The sequence below is a fragment of the Lissotriton vulgaris genome, chromosome 3_1 (genome assembly GCF_964263255.1).
Source record: "Lissotriton vulgaris chromosome 3_1, aLisVul1.2, whole genome shotgun sequence".
Taxonomy (NCBI): domain Eukaryota; kingdom Metazoa; phylum Chordata; class Amphibia; order Caudata; family Salamandridae; genus Lissotriton; species Lissotriton vulgaris.
The window spans coordinates 1,247,009,649-1,247,032,315 of NC_141689.1; the positions used below are offsets into that span (position 1 = coordinate 1,247,009,649).

The 22,667-nt window shown below is 44.0% G+C and overlaps 1 protein-coding gene across 1 annotated transcript in view; it reads right to left on the reverse strand.

The window, feature by feature from the left end:
- The window catches only part of LOC147727738 (uncharacterized), a 158,498-nt gene that overhangs the window by 54,687 nt on the left and 81,144 nt on the right, over positions 1 to 22,667 (reverse strand). Inside the window, exons 3-4 of the mRNA XM_086961738.1 lie at positions 13,659 to 13,772; positions 10,027 to 10,140 (exon numbers count right to left, since the gene is read on the reverse strand). Of these exons, the coding sequence (XP_086817864.1) occupies positions 10,027 to 10,140; positions 13,659 to 13,772 (228 nt within the window). The remainder of the gene's footprint in view (positions 1 to 10,026; positions 10,141 to 13,658; positions 13,773 to 22,667) is intronic.

The window sequence follows — 22,667 nt, forward strand, 5'->3', positions numbered from 1 at the left end:
TCTCTCCTTTTCACAGCGCCCGTGCCCCTACACCAGGCAGATGAAGATGTTGGTTTCCAGGGGGGAGGCGAAGACAGGTGTCGCCGGCACACTCAGCTAGCATGACAGTCTGCAGGTCCCCCCGGTCTCAGGGCGCGCCGGGCTTAACCAGTGTTTCGTCGCTGGGGTTCCGGATATCTCACACATTTGTGCGGTAGCACCGCTGGGCAAGCGATTGTCCGAAACAGGCCCACCTCCGCTCTCACTCAGGTCGGTCTTCAACGCGGTCCGCAGTCGACCAGCGGGACCTTCCGATGTAGCACTCCGACCACAGGGCACTTCCGGTCGGCTCGCAGTTCTGCGGCAGGACGGTGTCCGGATACGCGACAGGGCCCGTCTCGCCTCCTCGATCTATCTCCGGCTGGCGTCACTCGATTTTGCCCGGGACTGGGACGGTCAGTGCCCCCGTCTCGGCACTCCGGCCCGGCTTCAGATGGTGCAATAAGCCGGATGGATAGACGGATTAACGAAGTTAGAGCTGTTTCGGCCTCGGAGCTCCCGCACTACGCCGCCATCTCGGTCGGCTCGTAGCCAATTCAACACATTTTTAAAGTATCTCAAAGAGGAAATAAGTACATGCAACAGAATTTATTAAAAATAGCTTTCTTTCTGAAATGTATCAACAGAGCTCTTACATTTGCTAGTGCCTCAAGACCCTCAAGGGTGATTTGCCTTGCTCCATGAATGTTTGATTGATTTATTTGTAATTTGTAATTTTGTATGTCCTAAAATACCTGCAACTTGAATTATCTTTTTTTTTCACAAGTACATGATTATTTTTGTAAAGGTTATCACTTTCTCATTTTTACTATATGCAAGCCTGCATGTGGATATCAATATTCGAACGGTTTGTTTTTAGAAAATTCAGGAAGTAGTCAAGTATCTATTTTTAGGTCTTGCCCACACAGAACATGTGCAGTGCTGCAAGACGTACTATTTACAATTCAGATGGCCCTGCCCACAACATACCAATCAGTTGTTTATGTTGTCACTCCGATTTGAAATCCTTTGATTGTGAAGCTCCTGTAGGCTTCCCTTCCTTTGTTGTGTAATCTCCTCCCTGGAGCATGTACATGTGTTCTTACCCGCCTTTTGTAATGCACTATTTTTTTAAATGTTATAAGCATTTTGGTATTCCAGGAGGTTTAATGTGCCTAGAGCACGCAGGTTAGCTACCAAACAGTATACAAGAAACATATTTTAAAGTGCTATTTGCCTGATCCTCCACATAGCCATTAGAAACCGGCAAATTGCAAAAACTAGCAAATTTTCTATTGTCAGGCTTTACAAACAATGAGCATTACCTGACTTTGCCGTTTGCCCCCAAATGACTGAAAACGAGCCAAGTGGTAGGGTCCCATATCTAAAGTGCAGGTATAGCTTCCTGGTAATACAAGGCTCTATTTTGTTCAAGAACTGCTCTATGTGAAATTCATCTTTTAACATTAGAAAGCCCAATGTCAGGGGACCCATTTTGGGTTGGCGTCGCAATACGCCTATTTGGTGTTGCCACTAGACCCTCTTTATCTGCACTTTGGAGATCACACTTTCCTCTTCAGGGACAATTCACAGGTTCCCAAGCCCAATGTCCGTTAGTGTTGATCTCATGTGCCTAATCCAAGGAAAGTCACCTGCTCCTGGGAGACACAGAATCTCGGCCAGTCCCTGCTGGTAAGTACTCAGTTCCAGGGTTGCCCCAACCTTCTCCAGAACAATAGGGGTTGAAGTCTAACTATATCTGTTATATCTCTAACCCGCAGATCTAACCGCAGGGGGAGCAACAGTGTGCTAGTCGGCAAACCTATCAGTTGTCCTATAAAGCATATTTTCTATGGTGGCTAGGGATAAAACATCTTTATGTCCCCAGAGTTCAGCCATGCAATGCAGACCCAAGCGCCTGATGGTTGTAGGCCTGCAATACCCGCAAGATGGGACAGTATTGAGAGGCCTTGGTTGTCTTCAACACACCCCCAGTAGCTTGCTCTAATCTAAGTTTGCACCTGGCAATATAGGTCTGCCAATGGAAGTGCTCATTCAAAACAATACCCAGATATTCAAAGGTGTTGACTCGCTCCAAGAGGGTCCCTCTCAATATGGGACATGATCGGTGGAGCGGGAAGGGTTGAACACCATGAACTTTGTTTTTGCCAAATTGATGTCTAGTCCCCTTGTCATACAAAAAATTGCATTCCTATGGGAGATTTAGAAATTAGCAAGGTATCATCGGCAAACATCAGGGCAGGAACCCATAGGTTTTCCATGCGCAGTGCAACCGATTTATCTTGATCCACAAAGGCTACCAGGTCATTTATGTAGATCAAACATAGTGTGGGTGCCCCCCTACTAACTGGAAATTGGTCAGTCAGTTTCCTCAACTGGCCAAACCTAACGTGGGCAAAATTGCAGCCATGGCGTCTTATAATTAAATGTAATAAATAAAGTGGTACCCCCATGTAGGGTAAAAGCTGCCACAGGTTGGGTCTTGGGACACGGTTGAATACTGACCTGAAGTCAACGAACACCACATAGAGCTGTCCGCATCCTAGATGTACAAACTTCCAGTAAAATAGCTGGAGCCGAAAATCCTGAACGATTGTGCAGGTACGCTCTCTAAATCCTGCTTGCAGGGAAATCAGTATGTTTGATGCAGCATCCAATCTTACAATCGGCTCAAAAAAACCCTTGCAAAGAGCTGTTGGGAACTATCTATTAAGCTTATAGGCCTATAGTTCGAGGGGAGATCTCTAGATCTCTTCTTAAAAATTGGAACAATCTCAGTGCCCGTCCAAGTAGTGGGAATAGTAGCCCCTTTCAATATAACGTTAAATAATACAGCAAAATAAGGGGTCTAAACATCAACCTAATCTAAGAAGAGATCTCCATGTACCTTTTCAAACCCTGGTGCTTTATGCCTCACTATTTGTTTGATGGCTTGCCTAATTTCCCCACAACTGAAGCTCATTTCTTCCTGAGGGCTGCTAACCAAGGTGGGCAGTCCCAGTGTAGTTCCTGACCCATCTAAGCTTGCCAAACTTGTATCGCTGGTTATCAACCCAGTGCCTAGACTCTGCTCCTCTGGGGAGTATGAGCTGGTAAAGTGGGCAACCAATTCAGTCATCATAATATGGTTTTCAACGGGGGAGAACACTTTGCCAGAGCCAGTCGAAATAATATTTCAGAAGGTATGCGAGTCTCCTCTTTTGGCTGCTGCTAGCATACTTTCCCATTCTCAGTCTCCCATTCTCGTTTTGCTCCTCATATGGCATTTTTATATGCCTGTCTAGCTTGTTGGACTAGCAGCCTATCATTGGCCTTAATAGCACCCGTCGGAACCCCACGACCCTCGCTGCACCAGTTATTATACCACGAGGGCGCACTGTTTCTCCTAGCCATTCAACTGACCACCGCCAGTAAAATAATCTCTCAGCTTCTGGATATGTGGGTGTGGATTTCACTAAAATTCGACAGTACCCCACCATCCTCCTGGAACAAATGTTTTACTGGTAGTAATTCCCCCCCATCTCATCCCATCAGCTACCACTCAGTACATTTGAGCTATTGAGCCCCTTAAGCGAGATAGCGAGCTCCATTTGCTCCTTCGCCAATTAGAGGCCACGGTTTGCCTTCTATCAAGGGATAATTATGATTTGGCAGAGCTGCACGAGCAAGGCTCCCCAATTCCAGGGCAAGCACGTTATGGTCACTATCCTGGCAAAGGAGTACCACCATATCAACTAATGTAGGCCATGTCAGATGTCCAGTAAAATATAGTCAATGAGGCTTGTATTCTGGGGTCGGTTAAATGTGTATTTGCTGTATTCGTCCAACCAAGTCTTGCCATTACAAGCTCTCAATCATGATTTAACACAACAGAGTGGAGTTAGAGGGCCGGGGGGGGGGGGGGGGGTTATTTAAAGGGCGGCATTGTTAGTGCAGGTATAAACCATAATCGATTTTCCTTAGTTGAATGAAACCCTACGTGGGTGTCAAGAGTTTAAAACGGGAAATTAAACCCCCCCCACCCACGTTCTTAAAGCCATCCTCCTGCTGTCAGCCACCATGGGCGGACAACTTTGGATTGCACTAGATTCCACTTTGCGGTCAACCTACAGTAAACATTGTAAATGTAATGTGTGACCATACCTGGTGGGATCAAAGCGAAGCACACAGCAGATCTGGGCAATGCAACTAAACTTTCTCAGCACCACATAACAGGGTTGTTTTAACCCAAGTTGTTACGCTCCCCATTTGGCCTACCAATCCCTGTCATGACGGCCTCTTTGTTGTATGGCATAAACCCTGAACTATGCATGGGCTAGTCGACCAGGTTTCTTGAAACAAACATATATCGTATGCATCTATGAACGTGTCCCATTCAGGACAGGGCAGCTTGGATGAAAGCCTTGCTATATTCCAAGATATCAAATTGGTGGTAGGGGTGGAGTTAGCCTCTGACATACACACACTCCCACCACCAGCAATGTCAAGCGTGACCAAACCATCCCTAACCCCATCCCCCATATCAACATCACAAGTTAGGGCAGCCCCTCTCCCAGGCAGGGGTACACTTCCATTTACAGTCTGACATGATAAAACATCCTCAACACAATCCAAGCACCCACACACACTTATTTCAACTTGAAATAGATCAGGCTATAGCGTTGTAAAGATTGTACGTTGGAATTACACACTTGTTTCAACAAAGTTCATCTCTGCTGGCCCTTGTTGCCCCCTCATTCCCTCTCCCCCTGGGTGGATGTTAGGGCTATAGAGTAACCCATGGGGCAATAGGGCAATGCTGCTATTGTTCTGTTGATAATCAGAATGTCCAAGGATCAATTTCTGTACTATACGTGGTAATCTGAAATTTACAAGCATACAATCCCCTTGCCTATCCTTGGGTCACCCAACAATCCAAATCACCCTTCATGTTAGCCAGATGTGGCTAGCCATGGCTATGGGGACATTTCTGTGGCAGCCCAGTCAGTTCAAGGTCTTATTAAATAATTCCACCTGGGACTCTCTTTGTTCCAATCTCAATGGGGGTACATCAGAAAGAATCGCCACATAAGGGCATGACGCTAGGGGTAGATTAATGACTAGCTGCATTGAAAAGTTAAAGCGGCCTCTCTAACCAACACTATTCTAGACCAGAGAATTGGTGTTGACAGCAGCCTCATTTTGGGCTTTGTGATGAGATGGTCTCTGTTTACCTTAGAGTTCAAACTATTGGGTTCCGGGCTAGGCAGGTTAGGCGATGGTCTCTCTCGACAGTGGCATTCACCCCTTTATTACAGTGATCTGGTTACACACCTGGGATCCCTTCTTTCTTTTGCACTGATTACTTCTCCCTTAACCATTAACAAACAATTTCAAAAGCAGGTACAAAAACCTGGAAAATCCCTAAGTAGTTTTTTCATAGTTAAGAGAAACACCTGAAACAGATCTGGTTAGCAAATGTATACCCTTCAAGTTAGAGCAATACAAATGAGAAGGATCCAACAAGCCTCCATTCTTTTTAAACCACACAAGTAAAGAAGTTATTTTTCTCTAATCCAATAGATTCAATCTCACTGGGCTGCAACAAAATCCTTTGCTAGGGCAGCTCAATTATTGTGGAAGGGTCTACCTGAGAGACTAAGATGCAGTGTTATACAACAAAAACTGAAAACACCTTAATTCAGCTCCTATTTCACTGTTTAGCTCATGCCTACCCCCCAAGTCACTTACAGACGAAGACCAACATATATCTCTCTTACCTCTTACTCACTACCTCACCCTCTTCCACTGTCTCACTACTGCTTACTTCCTACATCTCTTATATTTTGAGATTTTAACTCACTTGTTGCTTACTATGTTTAAATAAACCTTAGAGACATGAGTCTCATATTATTTGAACCGAATTTTTTGCAGAACCGTAGCACTCGTGGTTAATATAGGGTGAAAAAGATCGTTAATGTATGTAGGTGCTATTTGAGATCTTCCTTCTGGGTCTTGGAAGAGGTAAAATAGTGAATGGTAGCGTTATTCCAGCTGGGAATGACGTCCTCAAATGCACTCAAAAAAGCAATTTCCTTTGAAGTTTGTACCTTTCAAATAAAGTTTTATTCAAAAATTCTTATTCATTGAATTGTTCATTTCTTTTCGCAGTTCATTGTTTATAACTTATAATACATAGCCCAATGCATTTCGGGCAATTTGCCCTTCTTCAGGGGCATCGTTATTCTGTGGAAGGAAAATAAACACAACTATAACAGCTTCTTTAACATCTTAGAAAACATTTTAAAGCAATTTTAGGTTTCATGTAACTCCGTAAGAAACCTTATATCCCCTTTGAGTATCCGATGAAAAGCGTCAGAAAAGTGAAATCACAATCATACATGGTTGCCCAAATGGTGTAAACGACAATTCAATTCAAAAGAGCAATGACGTGCATATATGTTAAATAATAATGAAAACACAGTGATCCCTCATTTTTGTGAAAAAAACAATATAAGCTAATGGGAACAAGTTCGTGCCTTGGTTATTAGTAACTCTCGTGGAAAGTTGAGAAAGATTTGTAAAGGCCTGTAAAAAACATGTTAATGACACTAATACCTACTATAAAGTGGAGCAGAACCCCACTAAGCAATTCATGGACATTTTATCAATTCTGATAAATAAAAAGTTGGACTCTGGAATAATAGGACAAAAAGAAAAACAATACCTCATAAAAACCAACCATGCAGTGCCCTATATTTACATGCTACCAAAAGTTCACAAACATCCAACTCATCCACCTTGCAGACCCATTGTATCCACAGTTAATTCTATCCACGAACCAATCGGGAGGTATATTGATAAACATCTGCAACCATTGGTACAGTCCATGACAACATGCATCAAGGACACAACTCATTTTCTAACCATTCTGGAAGACCACAACCTACAATTCACCACTGACATGCTCCTTTACACGATTGATGTTCAATCATTATACACTTCAATCCCACACAACCTGGGATTAGATGCGACCGCATCCTTTTTGATGCTGTCTGACATGGACGAAGGTCTGAAACTATTCATCATGGAGTTGCTGAATTTCACACTATACCATAGTTATTTCGTGTGGCAAGACCAATATTTCATCCAAAGCTCTGGAACTTCTATGGGCAATTGCGCCGCACCGGTGTATGCTAATTTATTCATGCACAGGTTTGAACTAGATAATATTTTGTGCAAGGACCATTGGATAAAGAACCTCTTATTATATAAGAGATATATCGACGACATATTTATCTTATGGAAAGGAACACAAGCTGAACTCTTGCAAGCAATAGAGACCTTAAATCATGTAAATGACCGGATAAAATCCACCCATAACATACAAAAACACCAAATATTCTTTCTGGATGTACTGATACAGAGCAATGAAGGAAGACTGGAAACCAGTGTTTTCACCAAAACCACAGACCGTAATAATCTATTACACTTTCAGAGCTTCCATCAACCGTCATTGAATAGACATTTACCCTATTCTCAACTGTTGAGAATTAAAAGAATTTCTTCAACTGAAGAATCTTTAAAAGTGAGTGTTCAAACATGTATCAACAAATTTAAAGAGCGAGGATATCCCATGGAGATTCTTGAAGAAGCAAAATCAAAAATGATGAAAACAGATCGACGAGTATTACTACAGGCTCATCCAAAACCACCCAGCCAAGAACGAATGGTTTTCGTTTCAAAATACACCACTGAAAGTTCCAAGATAAAACGAATAATACTAAAAAATTGGCCACTCTTGACAATGGAAGATGATTTTAATAACATATTTCAGCTTACTCCAAGATTCGCATTTCAAAGGTCCCAGAACATCAAAGAAATACTTAACAAAAAAACGCAAGAACGATCAGAATCACATAAGGGCACATTAGCCTGCTACAATTGTGGCAATTGCAATGCTATAATTAAGGGCAAAGAAATCAAACATCCAAGTAAAGGTACCACCAACTCATTGCGTGTCACTGGCACTTGTGACAGCCGGAACGTTATTTACCTCATTAAATGCCCGTGTGGACTGGCTTATGTTGGAAAGACTGAGCGAAAAATCAAGATGGGTATAATTGAACATAAGTGTAATATTCGGACAAAAAATTCCAAATCACCATTGCAAGCATTTTCAACAACTACAATCATACTCCAAGCCAGTTGAGATTTTTGATCTTGGAAATAATACCTACACTACCTGGCAGAGACAACACACAATATTATTACGCAGAGAAGTATTTTGGATGACCTTTTTAAACACCTGCCAACCAAAGGGTCTCAATGACCGTATGGATTTGAACTGTTTTCTATGAACTATAACTGGACTCGATGAACTACAAATATCTGTTATTTCCCTTTTTTTTTAATGTTCAAATCATACCAGTATTTGATTCCAATAATGATTCTGATATATATTTATCGATGTGTATCTTTGTTTGATCATATATGACTAACCTATGAGGTTTAGACTATTGGCTTTGACACTAGAGTGAGTGCAGACTCTTTTAACACAGTTAAGTACTACTTTCATCTTGCCCATTACTACGTACCTTCGAGGCTTCACTTTTCTTATTTTTTTTCAAACATATCACCTTTTTCTGTCACGTTCGTACACCCTTTATATTCTACGCCACCCCTCGGGCGTACGCGTTCCGACCAAGGAAATCAGTCCGTCCTCGACTAACTATCTTGACCACCGGAATAGTAACTTGCACTTCCGGGTTAAAAGCGGCAGTATCCGCGCCACTAACTAACTCGCTGCCTACCCTGGCGTGTTCGGCAAGAAGACTCCTCACCGGGGGTTACTTTGAATTCTCAACGGGTGAGTGGAACGCTGATGACCTTTTGTGCACCGTTTTCCTAAATAATCTTATCGTACCGATGTCAGTTCAGTCTGACGGTTGGGTTCATTATTTTTTAGAACTCGGCCCGTAACACCGATCACTTATAATTCTGACAGCCGAGCAAGCTGGCGCTGCCGAAATCTAGGGTACGTTGATTTACCAATCCGTAACTTTCACACTTTACTCTGTTTTTCACTAAATTGTTTGCTACATATTCAATACTGTTTTTTACAGGCCTTTACGAATCTTTCTCAACTTTCCACGAAAGTTACTAATAACCAAGGTACGAACTTGTTCCCATTAGCTTATATTGTTTTTTTCACAAAAATGAGGGATCACTGTGTTTTCATTATTATTTAACATGTATGCACGTCATTGCTCTTTTGAATTGAATTGTCGTTTACACCATTTGGGCAACCATGTATGATTGTGATTTCACTTTTCTGACGCTTTTCATCGGATACTCAAAGGGGATATAAGGTTTCTTACGGAGTTACATGAAACCTAAAATTGCTTTAAAAATTTTTTCTAAGATGTTAAAGAAGCTGTTATAGTTGTGTTTATTTTCCTTCCACAGAATAATGATGCCCCTGAAGAAGGGCAAATTGCCCGAAATGCATTGGGCTATGTATTATAAGTTATAAACAATGAGCTGCGAAAAGAAATGAACAATTCAATGAATAAGAATTTTTGAATAAAACTTTATTTGAAAGGTACAAACTTCAAAGGAAATTGCTTTTTTGAGTGCATTTGAGGACGTCATTCCCAGCTGGAATAACGCTACCATTCTCATATTATTTGCTAATTGTCAAGCACACTGACAACCTCCGGGAAGAATAAAGTCTTATATACAAATTCTAAATAACTAAATACATCAAATCAAGTCAATCATCTGACGGAGGTGGGAATATAAGTCCTGCTATCCTTAGAACACAATGGGCAGTATTGCAGAACCCCAAAGGAAACCTACACAGCAGTGGCAGAAATAGAGTTGGCAGTAGAAGATACTTTAAATATGTACCCTCTTACCCATAATAGAGTGCCTGTTTCCCACTTTATTAAATTACGATTACGATGGGGAGAGCTGTGGATCTAAGATAAGTTGATTCCCACTTACCTGTGAAATTAGTCATTTCAGGATGGCTTCTTGCACAGTCCTTGCTGTTGAAAGAGTAGTGCTCTTCCTTGTCTTTAGCTCTTAATGAAACAACAGTTGTGGCAACAAGTGGGCCTGTTAATGAAAGCAAAAAAACTATTATCTGCAGATCTTTACACAATGACAGGAAATATTGACAATATTAAATTTACATTATATCAAAGAAAGAAAGTGTCAACTAAACTCTATTAGAACTCAATAGGTGAATTGGCACTTCGGGCTGGACTGTTCCCATGAGGAGCAGGGTCAATACTGATTTGCATACAGCTGGGTCCAAACAGGGGTGGTGTGGTGAGCAGAAAAAAATGATGCATTAAACCCAGATCTCTTGACTGGGGGTGAGTGGTTGAAAAATGTCAGCACTCCGTCAATCATCTTGTTGTGTTTGAGGTGCTCGCCCTAGGGGCCAAGGGTATGCCCAGATATGGGTCCCTTGCTTGCTGTGCCATTGGATTCAAGTTAGCCTGTCTGATGCAGGATGATTCCCCAAAACCGGTCCTGCATGCTTGTTTCCGGTCCAGTGAGGACCTGGCCTGGCAGGTCGGGCTGGACTGTTCCCATGAGGAGCAGGGTCAAGACTGATTTTCATATAGCTGGGTCCAAACAGGGTTGGGGTGGTGAGCAAAATAATGATGGATTAAACCCGATCTCTTGACTGGGGGTTAGTGGTTGAAATGTTTCAGCACTCCGCCCATCATCTTGTGTTTGCTGAATTGCCAGAAACACCAAAAGGGTCTCTTCCCTCTTCATTCTCCCCTTATCCCTCCCCTTCTTCTGTCCGCTCCTTCAGCAAATAATGGGATGACAAGTACAGGAATTGATGCACAGATGCAAAGTAGCCATACAGTGCCACAGAAAGTGATCATAAAACATTTTTATTTTTTAAATAGTATAGGCATAGTATTGGTAAAATAATGTATGCCACAAGTTAACTTAGTGTAGGTGACAGATGCAGTTTAAGGCCTTTAGTTAATGTGGAGGGCCCTCTTCAGACACCACTGCAAAACCAGCATTCTGTAGCACAGCACCAGACCTCAGGAGTGACCGGAATTCTTTTATCCACTTCACTGTGACGATCAATTTCTGAAAGTTTATTGAAGGTGAAGGATTCCTGAGGTTAGGCCAGGGCAGATAATAGACAAAGAAGGAAGATGCCTCCTGTCTGAGAGAGATAGTCTCACCCATCACTTGGTATACATGGCTGTCAAGAGGGAGAGGCTTTCTTCACATGAAACAATTCTGTGCTCTCATACTCTTCCTGTCCCTTTAATACATTCCAGCCTGTTGTCATCTTGGCTGCAGAATCTTGATGTGTAACTGTGATTCTAATTCGGTTGTGACTGGCTAAGATGGACACCATACTTAGGCTGTTCTTAAATAAAGGTCTTTCTCTTCATTACTAGTCTCCAGTCACCGACATCACATTTGAGCAACAACCTGAAGCCAGCAGCTTCAAAGCATCATCTAAGAGGTGGTGTCACAAAGAAGAAACGTGCAGTTGAGGGCTGGGTCTGCGAGTACCACAGGCTACCATTCCTACTGCGAGAGCATCACCGTACTGGCAAACATCTTGCAGAGCTTGTATCATACACTTTCATGAGAACAAAACCCATTTGAACCATTTTAGGTCCAAACAGTGAGCACGGAGACTATAAAACACACAATTGTGCACTTGGGTTAGGAGTCATCCACTGCCAAAACAAGTGAATCTACTGCTAAGTTTTCCTTTTGACATCAAACGCCGTTAGAATTTCTGCCCCAACTAGCTCTCTCTTCCTTTAACAAAACATTCTTCTGTCATACACACACTCCTACCAACAACAATGTCAAGTGTGGCCAAACCATCCCTAACGCCATCCCCCATATCAACATCACAAGTTAGGGCAGCCCCTCTCCCAGGCAGGGGTGCATTTCCATTTACAGCCTGACATGATAAAACATCCTCAACACAATCCAAGCACCCACACACATATTTTTCAACTTGAAATAGATCAGGCCATAGCGTTGTAACGGTTGTGCGTTGGGATCACACACTATTTTCAACAAAGTTGAATCTCTGCGGCCCCTTGTTGCCCCCTCATTCCCTCTCCCCCTGGGTGGATGTTTGGTCTATTGAAGTAACCCAGGGGCAATAGGGCAAAATTTGCTATTGTCCTGCTGGTAATCCGAATGTCCAAGGATCAATTTCTGTACTGACTGTGGTGATCTGAAATTTACTAGGATACATTCCCCTTGCCTATCCTTGGGTCACCCAACAATCCAAATCACCCTTCATGTTAGCCAGATGTGGCTAGTCATGGGTATGGGGACATTTCTGTGGCAGCCCTGCCAGTTCAGGGTCTTATTAAATGATTCCCCCTGGGAATCTCTTGTTTCCAATCTCAATTGGGGTACATGAGAAAGAATCGCCACATACGGGCAAGACGCTAGGGGTAGATTAATGACTGGCTGCATTAAAAAGTTAGAGCGGCATCGCTGACCAACACTATTCGAGACCAGAGGATTGGTGTTGATAGCAGCCTCATTTTGAGCATGGTTTTTGGGCTTTGCGCTACGATGGTCTCTGATTCCCTTAGAGTTCAAACTATTGGGTTCCGGGCAAGGCAGGTTAGGCGATGGTCTCTCTCGACAGTGGCATTCGCCCCCCCCCTTTATTACAGTGATCTGGTTACACACCCGGGCTCCCTTCTTTCTTTTGCACTGATTAATTCTCCCTCAACCATTAAAACCAATTTCAAAAAGAGGTACAAAAATCTGGAGGGGTCTTTTGTTGTACAAATCCCAAAGTAATGTCTTCATAGATAAGAGAAACAACTGGAACAGATCTGGTTAGCAAATGTATACCCTTCAGGTTAGAGCAATACAAATGAGAAGGATCCAACAAGCCTCCGTTCTTTTTAAACCACACAAGTAAAGAAGTTCTTTGTCTCTAATCAAATAGATTCAATCTCACTGGGCTGCAACAAAATCCTTTGCTAGGGCAGCTCAATTATTGTGGAAGGGTCTACCTGAGAGACTAAGATGCAGTGTTATACAACAAAAACTGAAAACACCTTAATTCAGCTCCTATTTCACTGTTTAGCTCATGCCTCCCCCTCCCCAGTCACTCACGGACCAAGACCAACATATATCTCTCTTACCTCTTACTCACTACTTCACCCTCTTCCACTGTCTCACTACTGCTAACTTTCTACATCTCTTATATTTTAACTCACTTGTTGCTTACTATGTTTAAATAAACCTTGGAGACATGAGTCTCATATTATTTGCTAATTGTCAAGCACACGGACTACCTCCGGGAAGAATAAAGTCTTATATAAAAATTCTAAATAAATAAATACATAAATAAATCAAATCAAGTCAATCATCTGACAGAGATGGGAATAGAAGACCTGCTGTCCTTAGGACACAATGGGCAGTATTGCAGAACCCCAAAGAAAACCTACACAGCAGTGGCAGAAATAGAGTTGGCAGTAGAAGATACTTTAAATATGTACCCTCTTACCCATAATAGAGTGCCTGTTTCCCACTTCATCAGATTACGATTACGATGGGGAGAGCTGTGGATCTAAGATCAGATAATTTCCACTTACCTGTGGAATTACTCATTTCAGGATGACTTCTTGCACAGTCCTTGCTGTTGAAAGTGTAGTGCTCTTCCTTGTCTTTTGCTCTTAATGAAACAACAGTTGTGGTAATAAGTGGGCCTGTTAATGAAAGCAAAAAACTATTATCTGCAGATCTTTACATAAGGACAGGAAATATTGAAAATACTAATTTACATTATATCAAAGATAGAGAGTGCCAACTAAACTGTATTAGAATTCAATAGGTGAATTGGCAGGTCGGGCTGGACTGTTCCCATGAGGGGCAGGGTCAATACTGATTTGCATACAGCTGGGTCCAAACAGGGGTGGCGTGGTGAGCAGAAAAAATGTATGCATTAAACCCAGATCTCTTGACTGGGAGTGAGTGGTTGGAAAATGTCAGCTCTCCGTTCATCATCTTGTTGCGTTTGCTGTGCTCACCCTAGGGGCCAAGGGTATGCCCAGACATGGGTCCCTTGCTAGCTGTGCCATTGGTTTCAAGCTAGCCTGGCTGATGCGGGATGATACCCCGAAACCAGTCCTCCATGTTTGTTTCTGGTCCAGTAAGGACCTGGCCTGGCAGGTCGGGCTGGACTGTTCCCATGAGGAGCAGGGTCAAGACTCATTTGCATATAGCTGGGTCCAAACAGGGGTGGCGTAGTGAGCAAACAAAACGATGGATTAAATCCAGATCTCTTGACTGGGGGTTAGTGGTTGAACCATTCTATCATCTTGTTGTGTTTGTTATGTGCGCCTTAAGTTGTCAAAGGTATGCCCACTCTGATTAAAGCAGCACGGTTCTCCACAGAATCTCAGTGTGCAGTCTGCCTTCTTGTTGATAACCACAGGTGAAAGCCAATTTGATGCTTCTACTGGCTTAATCATGTCATTTTTAACTCATCTCTTCCAACTACGCCTATACTTCATTCTGAACTAACACTGTAGCATGCATTGACAAATGTAGCAGTGACATAATAATAAGGGTTCCATACCATTACTATTTCATCTGTCTTCCTTGTCACAATTCTTACTTATGAGGAGGACATCGCTAGCGCACACCGGCTCCAGGAGGGGTCATAGCGCTACACTGCATGCTGCACGCTGCATCAACCTGCCAGGCTCAACCACGCAGCGCCGCTGGGTTCCTGACGCTGTGACTGGACTACAGCTCCCAGCTTGCTCTGCATCCACACCGCTTCCTCTTCCTGTGGAAAGCGCCAGGAGGCGCTCAAAAGGGAACATCTTCCTCCGCGTCGCGGACAGAGGGCGGGCCGTCTGTGGCCGTCTAGGGACGACGAGGGACGGGACGGGCCACCCCCCTTACGCCCAGGACCCAGGTTCCAGGACTCAGGCTCAAAATGGGTAAGAGAAAGCTACCCTCCCCTACAGCTGGTGGTACACCCAAGGATAAAGCCCCCAGGAAATCTAATAGCATTCTCTCTTTCTTGACCTCGGAGGTGGGGAAGTTGACTACTGAAATTGCAAGAACTGAACGCAAACTGGGGCTAGAACCATCGCTGAATAGCAAGGAGAGTACAAGCCATCCACAATCTGGCATCACATCTGTTCCCCTTGAACCAAAAATCGTTATTGCCCCGCCTAAGGAGTCTGCGTTACCTCCCCACCCTATTACTGCTGACCCTAATGGGGCTACTCCGAAACTCTCTAGTTCAGCCCGAGCACGCAGAACATCAAGCACAAAGCAGACAAAAAGACAGTATAAAAAAAGGAATACGCAGAATCTCAAGGGAGGAAAGGGCACAGTGGGCTCACTTGAAAAGGCTATCAGAGACATGGTGGAAAAAGTAATCACTGACAAGATAGAGCCCACACTCACAAAAATAGCCTCAGATATCATAGACGTCTTACATCAGTGCGTCAATGGCATCTTAAGGAAATGTGAACGCCTGAATGTATGCCATAAAACTGCCGAACCAGCTACTTTTGTTTTTAAAGGAAATACGCCGGCGGTTCTAGGCACTAAATGTCCTCAACCAAACTTTGGCAGTAAAAGACCAAGGGAAGATTCCCCAGTTGCCAGGAGTGCTGCATCCAACTTGCCCTCTGGACCAGCAACTACCACAATAGTCATCCCTAATTTAACAGGAGATACAAATAAGTCTGCTGCCCCTGTTACTTTAGGTCAACAGAATCTACCTAGCCCACCCAAACCTGTTCGTCAACCCTTTATTAACTTACCTCCCGAGGCTGCTCCTTTTGTAGCTATCTTGGTAAATGTTCCCCCACTTAAGTCAGGTGAACATGAACAACCGCCCCAATTGTTAGCCAGGGCTAAGTCATGGGCAAATTCGACCTGCTCAGGAGACAATGAAGTTTCTAATGCCATTATCTCTGTTCGGCGGGTGGGCTGGATCGGGCGAACTAACAAAACAACTGAGGGAGATTGCTTGATAATCAACTTCAATAATCCGGGAGAGGCCCGCAGACTACTCTGGGATGCTTCACCCCTAGAGGGTTTAATTGCCGGGCCCCGTGCCGTACCCTTGGGCTTTTTCTATCCCAAACCTAAATCTCACCCTATCTCGAACTTGGGTTACGACCAAGGCAGGGGATTCGATAGGACACCCAGCTTGCCCTCTCATCCCGTTAACATCCGTCCAGAACCAGACTATAGCTGGTCCACGATTAATAGGTTGAGTAATCATAAGGCGGTCACATACACTCCAATGTCCCTCAATAGCCCTATAACCCTGCATAATAGATTCACGCCCTTGGGTCGGGCGGTTGAACAAAATTGACGCCCAGTCATCAATACCCCTATGCTCAGACAATCCACAGGGAACTGTCCCCCTTTAGGAGTTCCCAGCAGAAGGCCTAAACTCATAAGCTGGAATATAGCCGGACTTCGCTCAAAAAGGGAGGACAGTGTTTGGCTGAACCTTCTGAACCAACATGACATCATAGCCCTGCAAGAAACCTGGGACTGCAACAGCAATTTCTGGGTTCCTGGGTTTACATCTTACTGTGTCCCAGCTACTAGATCCTCCTGTGGAAGGGACAAAGGGGGCCTTATGATCCTGATTACTGTCCAACTGGCGGGAACTGTTAAACAAATAACCACTAACTCCCCCAACTTCTTGTGTCTAGAGATCAGCTTAGCCAATGGTCACAAATACATCCTTATTAATTTTTATAACTCTGTAGCAGACGGACACTCCACTGAGCATCTCTGTTCTCTACAGTCTTTTTTGATTAATTTTAAAGAACGTCAAACCACTTTGTTGCACATTATAATTATGGGGGATTTTAACACTCATCTTTGTAGGCTTTCCTGCCACATTGAAGACACTGACTGCCCTACCTCAGGCGACTACCAACACTTTGAACACAACCCTAAAGGACTGGCACTAGAAAACCTCCTAGCAAATGTGGACCTTTACGAACCGGGGTTCAATGCCTACAGTGAAAGGGTCATGACTTACAGTGCTAGAGACTCCGAATCCATTATTGACTACATCTTTGTTTCCCCTGGATTATTAAGTTGGGTCTTCTTTTACAACGCAGTTGTGGCTGCGTTCAGTGATCACAACCCAGTCATCCTTGAGCTTGCCAGCTCTGCGGGCCTACTCAAGGAGGGAACAACCAAAATGCCCGAGCTGGCTGTGCGGCCCACGGACCAAGGAAGAAGGCTGAAGTGGTCCAAAGTAGTTCCAACTGAGTTCTTCAACACTCTAAGCAGCAAAGCCCGCAATGAATTAGATATCTGCCAAGACAATTCTAAACAGGGGGAGGATGTAATCACCGCCTTTGATACCTTGTGTGCTTTAATTTCTGATGAACTTACAGTTAAATCCAGGAAGAAGACTCGACCGACCAAGGGCTGGTTTAACAAAGCCTGCTCGAAAGCACACACTTGCCTCCTGAATGAATCAAAAAAATCACCTAGGGACAGAGGGGAAGTTGCCAGACTAAGAAAAGAATACTATAATATCATTCATGAACGCAAAGAAGCTCTTAAAAAGGATGCCTGGGCCTCACTAATGGAAAAAGCCACTTTAAGAGACAGTACCAGCTTCTGGGCCATTATAAACAATCCCCTGTTTTCTGGAGAAGCTAATGATATCCTAGAGGCCAACATCAGTGAGGAGGACTGGTTAGCTCATTTCAAAATCATCTATGGGAGTGACCAAATATGCGAAACACCTACTATCCTCAAATCTAACTCCCCCAAGCCAGCACTCTCCTTTAATATGGAAGAAGTTGAAAAGGCCATAACCAACACAGTAGGGAAGAAAGCGCCAGGCCCAGATGGCGTTCCAGCCGACATGTTCAACGCCAATGTCTCTTTCTGGGCAAACATCTTGACCAACGTCTTCAATGCCGCCATGAAACATAGCTTGCCTGTCTCCTGGTCACATGCCACCATCATTCCAATCTTCAAGAAAGGCCAGAGGGGAGACCCGAGGTGCTACCGCCCCATCTCACTTATCGACTCGTCTTTCAAAATCCTGGGGAAAGTGATACTGGCAAGGATCGACGAGTGGGCTGCCAGCAATAACATCTTATCAAATGCCCAATACGGGTTTCGAAAGGGATGAGGGACGGAGGACCAGTGCCTCAACTTACATCTGATCCTAGGCAAATACACAGTGGCATCCAGCGGATCAATCTACCTAGGGTTCATGGACCTGTCCACAGCCTTCGACCTAGTGAATAGGTCCAGGCTGTGGGACATCCTCTTGGAACTGGGGATGGACCCTACCTTGGTTCATTTTCTGGCTGAGGCTCATCGGGACCTAGAAGCGTCCATCAGGATGACGCAGGAAGGAACATGCACAGCTGGATTCAAGTCTACCAGAGGGGTGCGACAGGGGTGTATCCTCGCCCCAATGTTATTTACACTCTATATTAACCACCTTGAATCCACACTGGAGCTGGCAACACTCGACGTCCCGCGTTTTGGCGGACTGTCCACCCCGGTCCTCCTTTACGCGGACGACGCGGTGCTCGTGGCACGTACTCCTCTTGGGCTACAAAGACTATTGACATCCTTCGATGCCTTTATGACCTCCCTTGATTTAAAAATCAACACAGACAAGTCCCATGTCATGGCTGTAGGCGGCAGAAAAAATAGGGACTTGAAGACTTTCTACTGTGCTAATACTCCTATTTCCAATGTGAGAACTTTTACCTACCTGGGGGTAGTATACGACGATAAGGGTACGTGGGCACCTCAAATATCCGTCAAAACCAACGCCATGAAAAGAACAGCAGCCGCCATTGTCGGCTTCTCAAAACGTCTGGGTGGTAAGCCCACGGAAGCAATGCTGGCACTCTACAGAGCGAAATCAATCTCAGTAGTAAGGTACGGGGCTTCCATCTGGGGTTATTCGAACAATATAGAAGCAATACAGATGGAAGAAAACAGATTTTTACGTATGCTTCTAGGATTACCTCAATCTACAGCCACTTTCTCTGTCCATATGGAACTAGGCCAGGGGTACATCAGTGACATCATCAAACAATCCCCTATCTTGATGTGGTTAAAAACATGGCTGAACTCCAACTTAACACTGAACCACACAATTATGAGAGACTGCCTACTTCTGGACAATATGAAAAATATCCCGTGGCTAGCATATATTAAAAAAACACTAACTTCCCTGGGCCACCCAGATCTCTTCCATAAACCAGACTGCATCGTTAAGAATGACCTGGAATGGTTCAAAGCGACTTTTTTCAAAGTGAGAGAAATGGAGCGGGAGAGCTGTGAGCTTGCGAAACCCACTGTGAGGGAGCACTATATTTCCAAAACTACACCGGCCATTGAACCTTATTTAACAGTAGTGTCTATTCCATTACATCGCTGGTTATTAACCAAACTAAGACTTAACCAGATTCACTTTCTGTTAAATGACTCGAAGGTATGGGCCAAGCCAGAGGACTTAGCGGCCTGCAAATGTGACGGTTTTTCTCTGCAGGACACTGCTCATTTTATGTTCTTCTGTGGTATATATGATCTGCCCAGGAAAAAGTATATTGTTCCATTGCTTAAGAACAAGGGGTTCGTCCAAATCAAGCCTGCCCTATTTTACTTAAAAAAGTTAGACTCACCACTAACTATGTTTAGTGTCGCTAACTTCCTGGTAGCTGCTTTCCGCCTTAAAAAATGTTCTGGAAATAGATAATTTAACAGTCTTGACAACACCCTATGGAATTATTGAAAAATTGCTGCTTTTTTAAAAACTTTGTAAATATTTTAATTGCTCTATTTTAACAGCGACTGCAACCCGATGTAACTGCACCCCTTAATTATGTATTTCATGTCTATGTGCTTTTTATGATTCGTTATGAATCGAAATAAAGTTGTTTTGAACTTGAACTTGAACTACTTATGAGGAGAGTCCGCAACCAGGAGACAGGCAATTGACTTGCACCATTTCTATTAGAAAGAAAGTCAAACTCTTCTGGTGCTTGAATGGAACGTTGATGTATTTATTTTCTTTTTTTAAACTACATCTCTTTTCCTTTGTATAACATCCTCTTGCCCTAGATCCACTTCTTAAATTAGTCTGTCTGCAATTGGATCTAATTAACTTGATGAGGCTGACTTCTAAAAGGTGTTTAAGAATGTTCGCAAAGGTTGCGTTTTAATTGCTTCTATCAAGGAACAGGTCAGATGATTTATTTGATGAGGCTGTCTTCCAGAAGGTGTTTTAGAATGTTCACAAAGGTTGCATTCTAATTGCTTATAGCAAGGAACAGGTGCAGGGAATTAATTTGTTGAGGGCTGTCTACCGGAAGGTTCACATTGAGGTAATCTATGACGGTTGCTTGATGCTTATTTTGGTGGATTTTCTCGATGTTTCCGTGACCCCTGAAACCGACCTTGCATATGCATGGTAAAAAGTTTGTAAAAGCTGTAAAGCCTTTTCAAACAAACCGGGGAACACCAGCTGCAGCTTGCTTATACCAACAGCATATTATATGGTTAAAAGACAGGGTACAAGACGTTTGTTTGTTCGTGAGTGTTGAGAGGAATTATATGAGTCATACCAGTATACTGTGATAGTCAAGAGATGTGAGCTGTGGCAGCAATCCTGACAGACATATATCAGGCATGTATGAGTTGTAGTCTACTTTTCAGCTGCATTGTCAGAGCACTAGGGCACATAAGGACAGTCTGGGTCATTGCGTGCATGAACCCTGGATAGGCAGGCACCTTTTAGGCTTAAATCATTTTTATTGAAGTTATCATAATCAAACAGTGCAGTTGATAACAGAGCAGAAGTAGCAATGAGACAATGCATGGCCTTTAACGAAATTACAAAATACATTTTACAAAAAGACAGGCGAAATAAAAATCAAAAGGAAAGAAGTAGTGAAAAGGAAAAATTCTCCTGGGTCCTATTCTGTTACGTGTCGGCACTCCCTCCTCCAATCCTTCGCACTGGCCTGCCTATTTTAGAGGCTCAGTTGGTAGTTTGTGGCTTCTCTGTGTCCGGGGCGGCAGATGGAGGGTGCTTGTGTGGTTTCTACAAGTCTCAGCACTCGCAGATACTTAGGGCAGGTTAGTTCCCTCATCTCTGTACCAAGTATAGATAAGAATGGGCGCCAGTAGTCTGCAAACGAGGCCCCCTCACCCTGTAGCGTGAGTGTAATGCGCTCCATGTCTAACACAGTCCATAACCTATCCAACCAGGCTTCGTGGGTTGGAATCCTGTTGGTGCCCCAGTGGGCCAGTATGTTCTGGAGTGCTGCTCACGGCGCCAATCCCACCTGCCTGCCTCTGCGAGGGTAAGCTCGTTAGGTAAGCATAAAAGAATATATGCTTGGAAGCGTGGGATTTGCGTATTAAAATTATTATCAATATCTGATAGGACTTGTTCCCAATCCTCAGAGAGTCGTGCACACCACCACAATAAGTGAGTTAGGGTGCCCTCCTCTCCACACTGTCTCCAGAAGTGTGAGTGGTGGTTGGGATTGTATCTATGTAGTCTTGGTGAGGTAAGGTACCAGTAGGTTACTATTTTAGTCGCAGTTTCGATCCTAGAGACGTTCGTGCTGTGTGCCGCGCACAACAATAGAATTCCCCCCATTCTTACTGTGAAAGTGTTCGACCCAATTCGATCTCCCACCTTCGTTGCCCTGGCGTAGAGGCCGCCTGTACTGGATGCCGCAGCATATGATAGAGTTCAGTGATAAGGTGTGCATTGGTTGTCTTTGTGATAAGCCACTTCTCGTATGGTGTTAACCTTCTCTGGGCACCTGAGGGTATATCACCCAGTGTCTCACTTGGTGGAAACTGTACCGTTCAGTCTCTGGCAGAGCAAATGCAGATCTGAGATCTTCAAAACGTCAGAGGGCCCTCTGCATCGAACATATGTCCAATGGACTGACAACCCCGGTTCTCCCAGTGATGGAACACCCGGGGGAGAATTCCTCATTCCCAGTAATGGGGGTAAGGGGTGACAGAAATGAGGTTACGTCGTACTCGACCGCCGTGGAATCCCGTGCTCTCAGAGTCGTGCGAATGAATGGAGAGTTATATATGCCTTCTGGGCGCTATGATTTGCGTAAAAAGGGGACCCCCACAGAGCCGGACCCGCAAGCGCCATTTCCATGAAGAGCCAGTGTTTCTCCGTCTCGCTACACGACCACTCCAAAAGGACACGCAACTGGGTGGCCCGGAAGTAGCGGGTCAGATTCGGTACCCCCCCCCCCCCTCTCTAGGCGGCCTATAACTCTGCTCCCTACTCATTCTAGGTTTCTTGTTAGCCCAGACGAACAAACTGATCTCCTTCTGCATTTGTTTATGAATTCTGGGAGGGGGCTCTACGGGGAGAGTTTGAACGATGTATAGGATTTTGGGTAAGATGTTCATTTTGATCGCTGCCACTCTTCCCAACCAGGAGAAACCAAAGGGTCCCCATCTGCCCAGCTTTCCACGCACCTGGAATAGAAGCCGTTTATAGGCTGCTGTGTTCTGGGTAGATTTTGTAAGTTGGATCTCCAAATATGGGATGGATGCTGTGTCCCACTTTACATATCCCA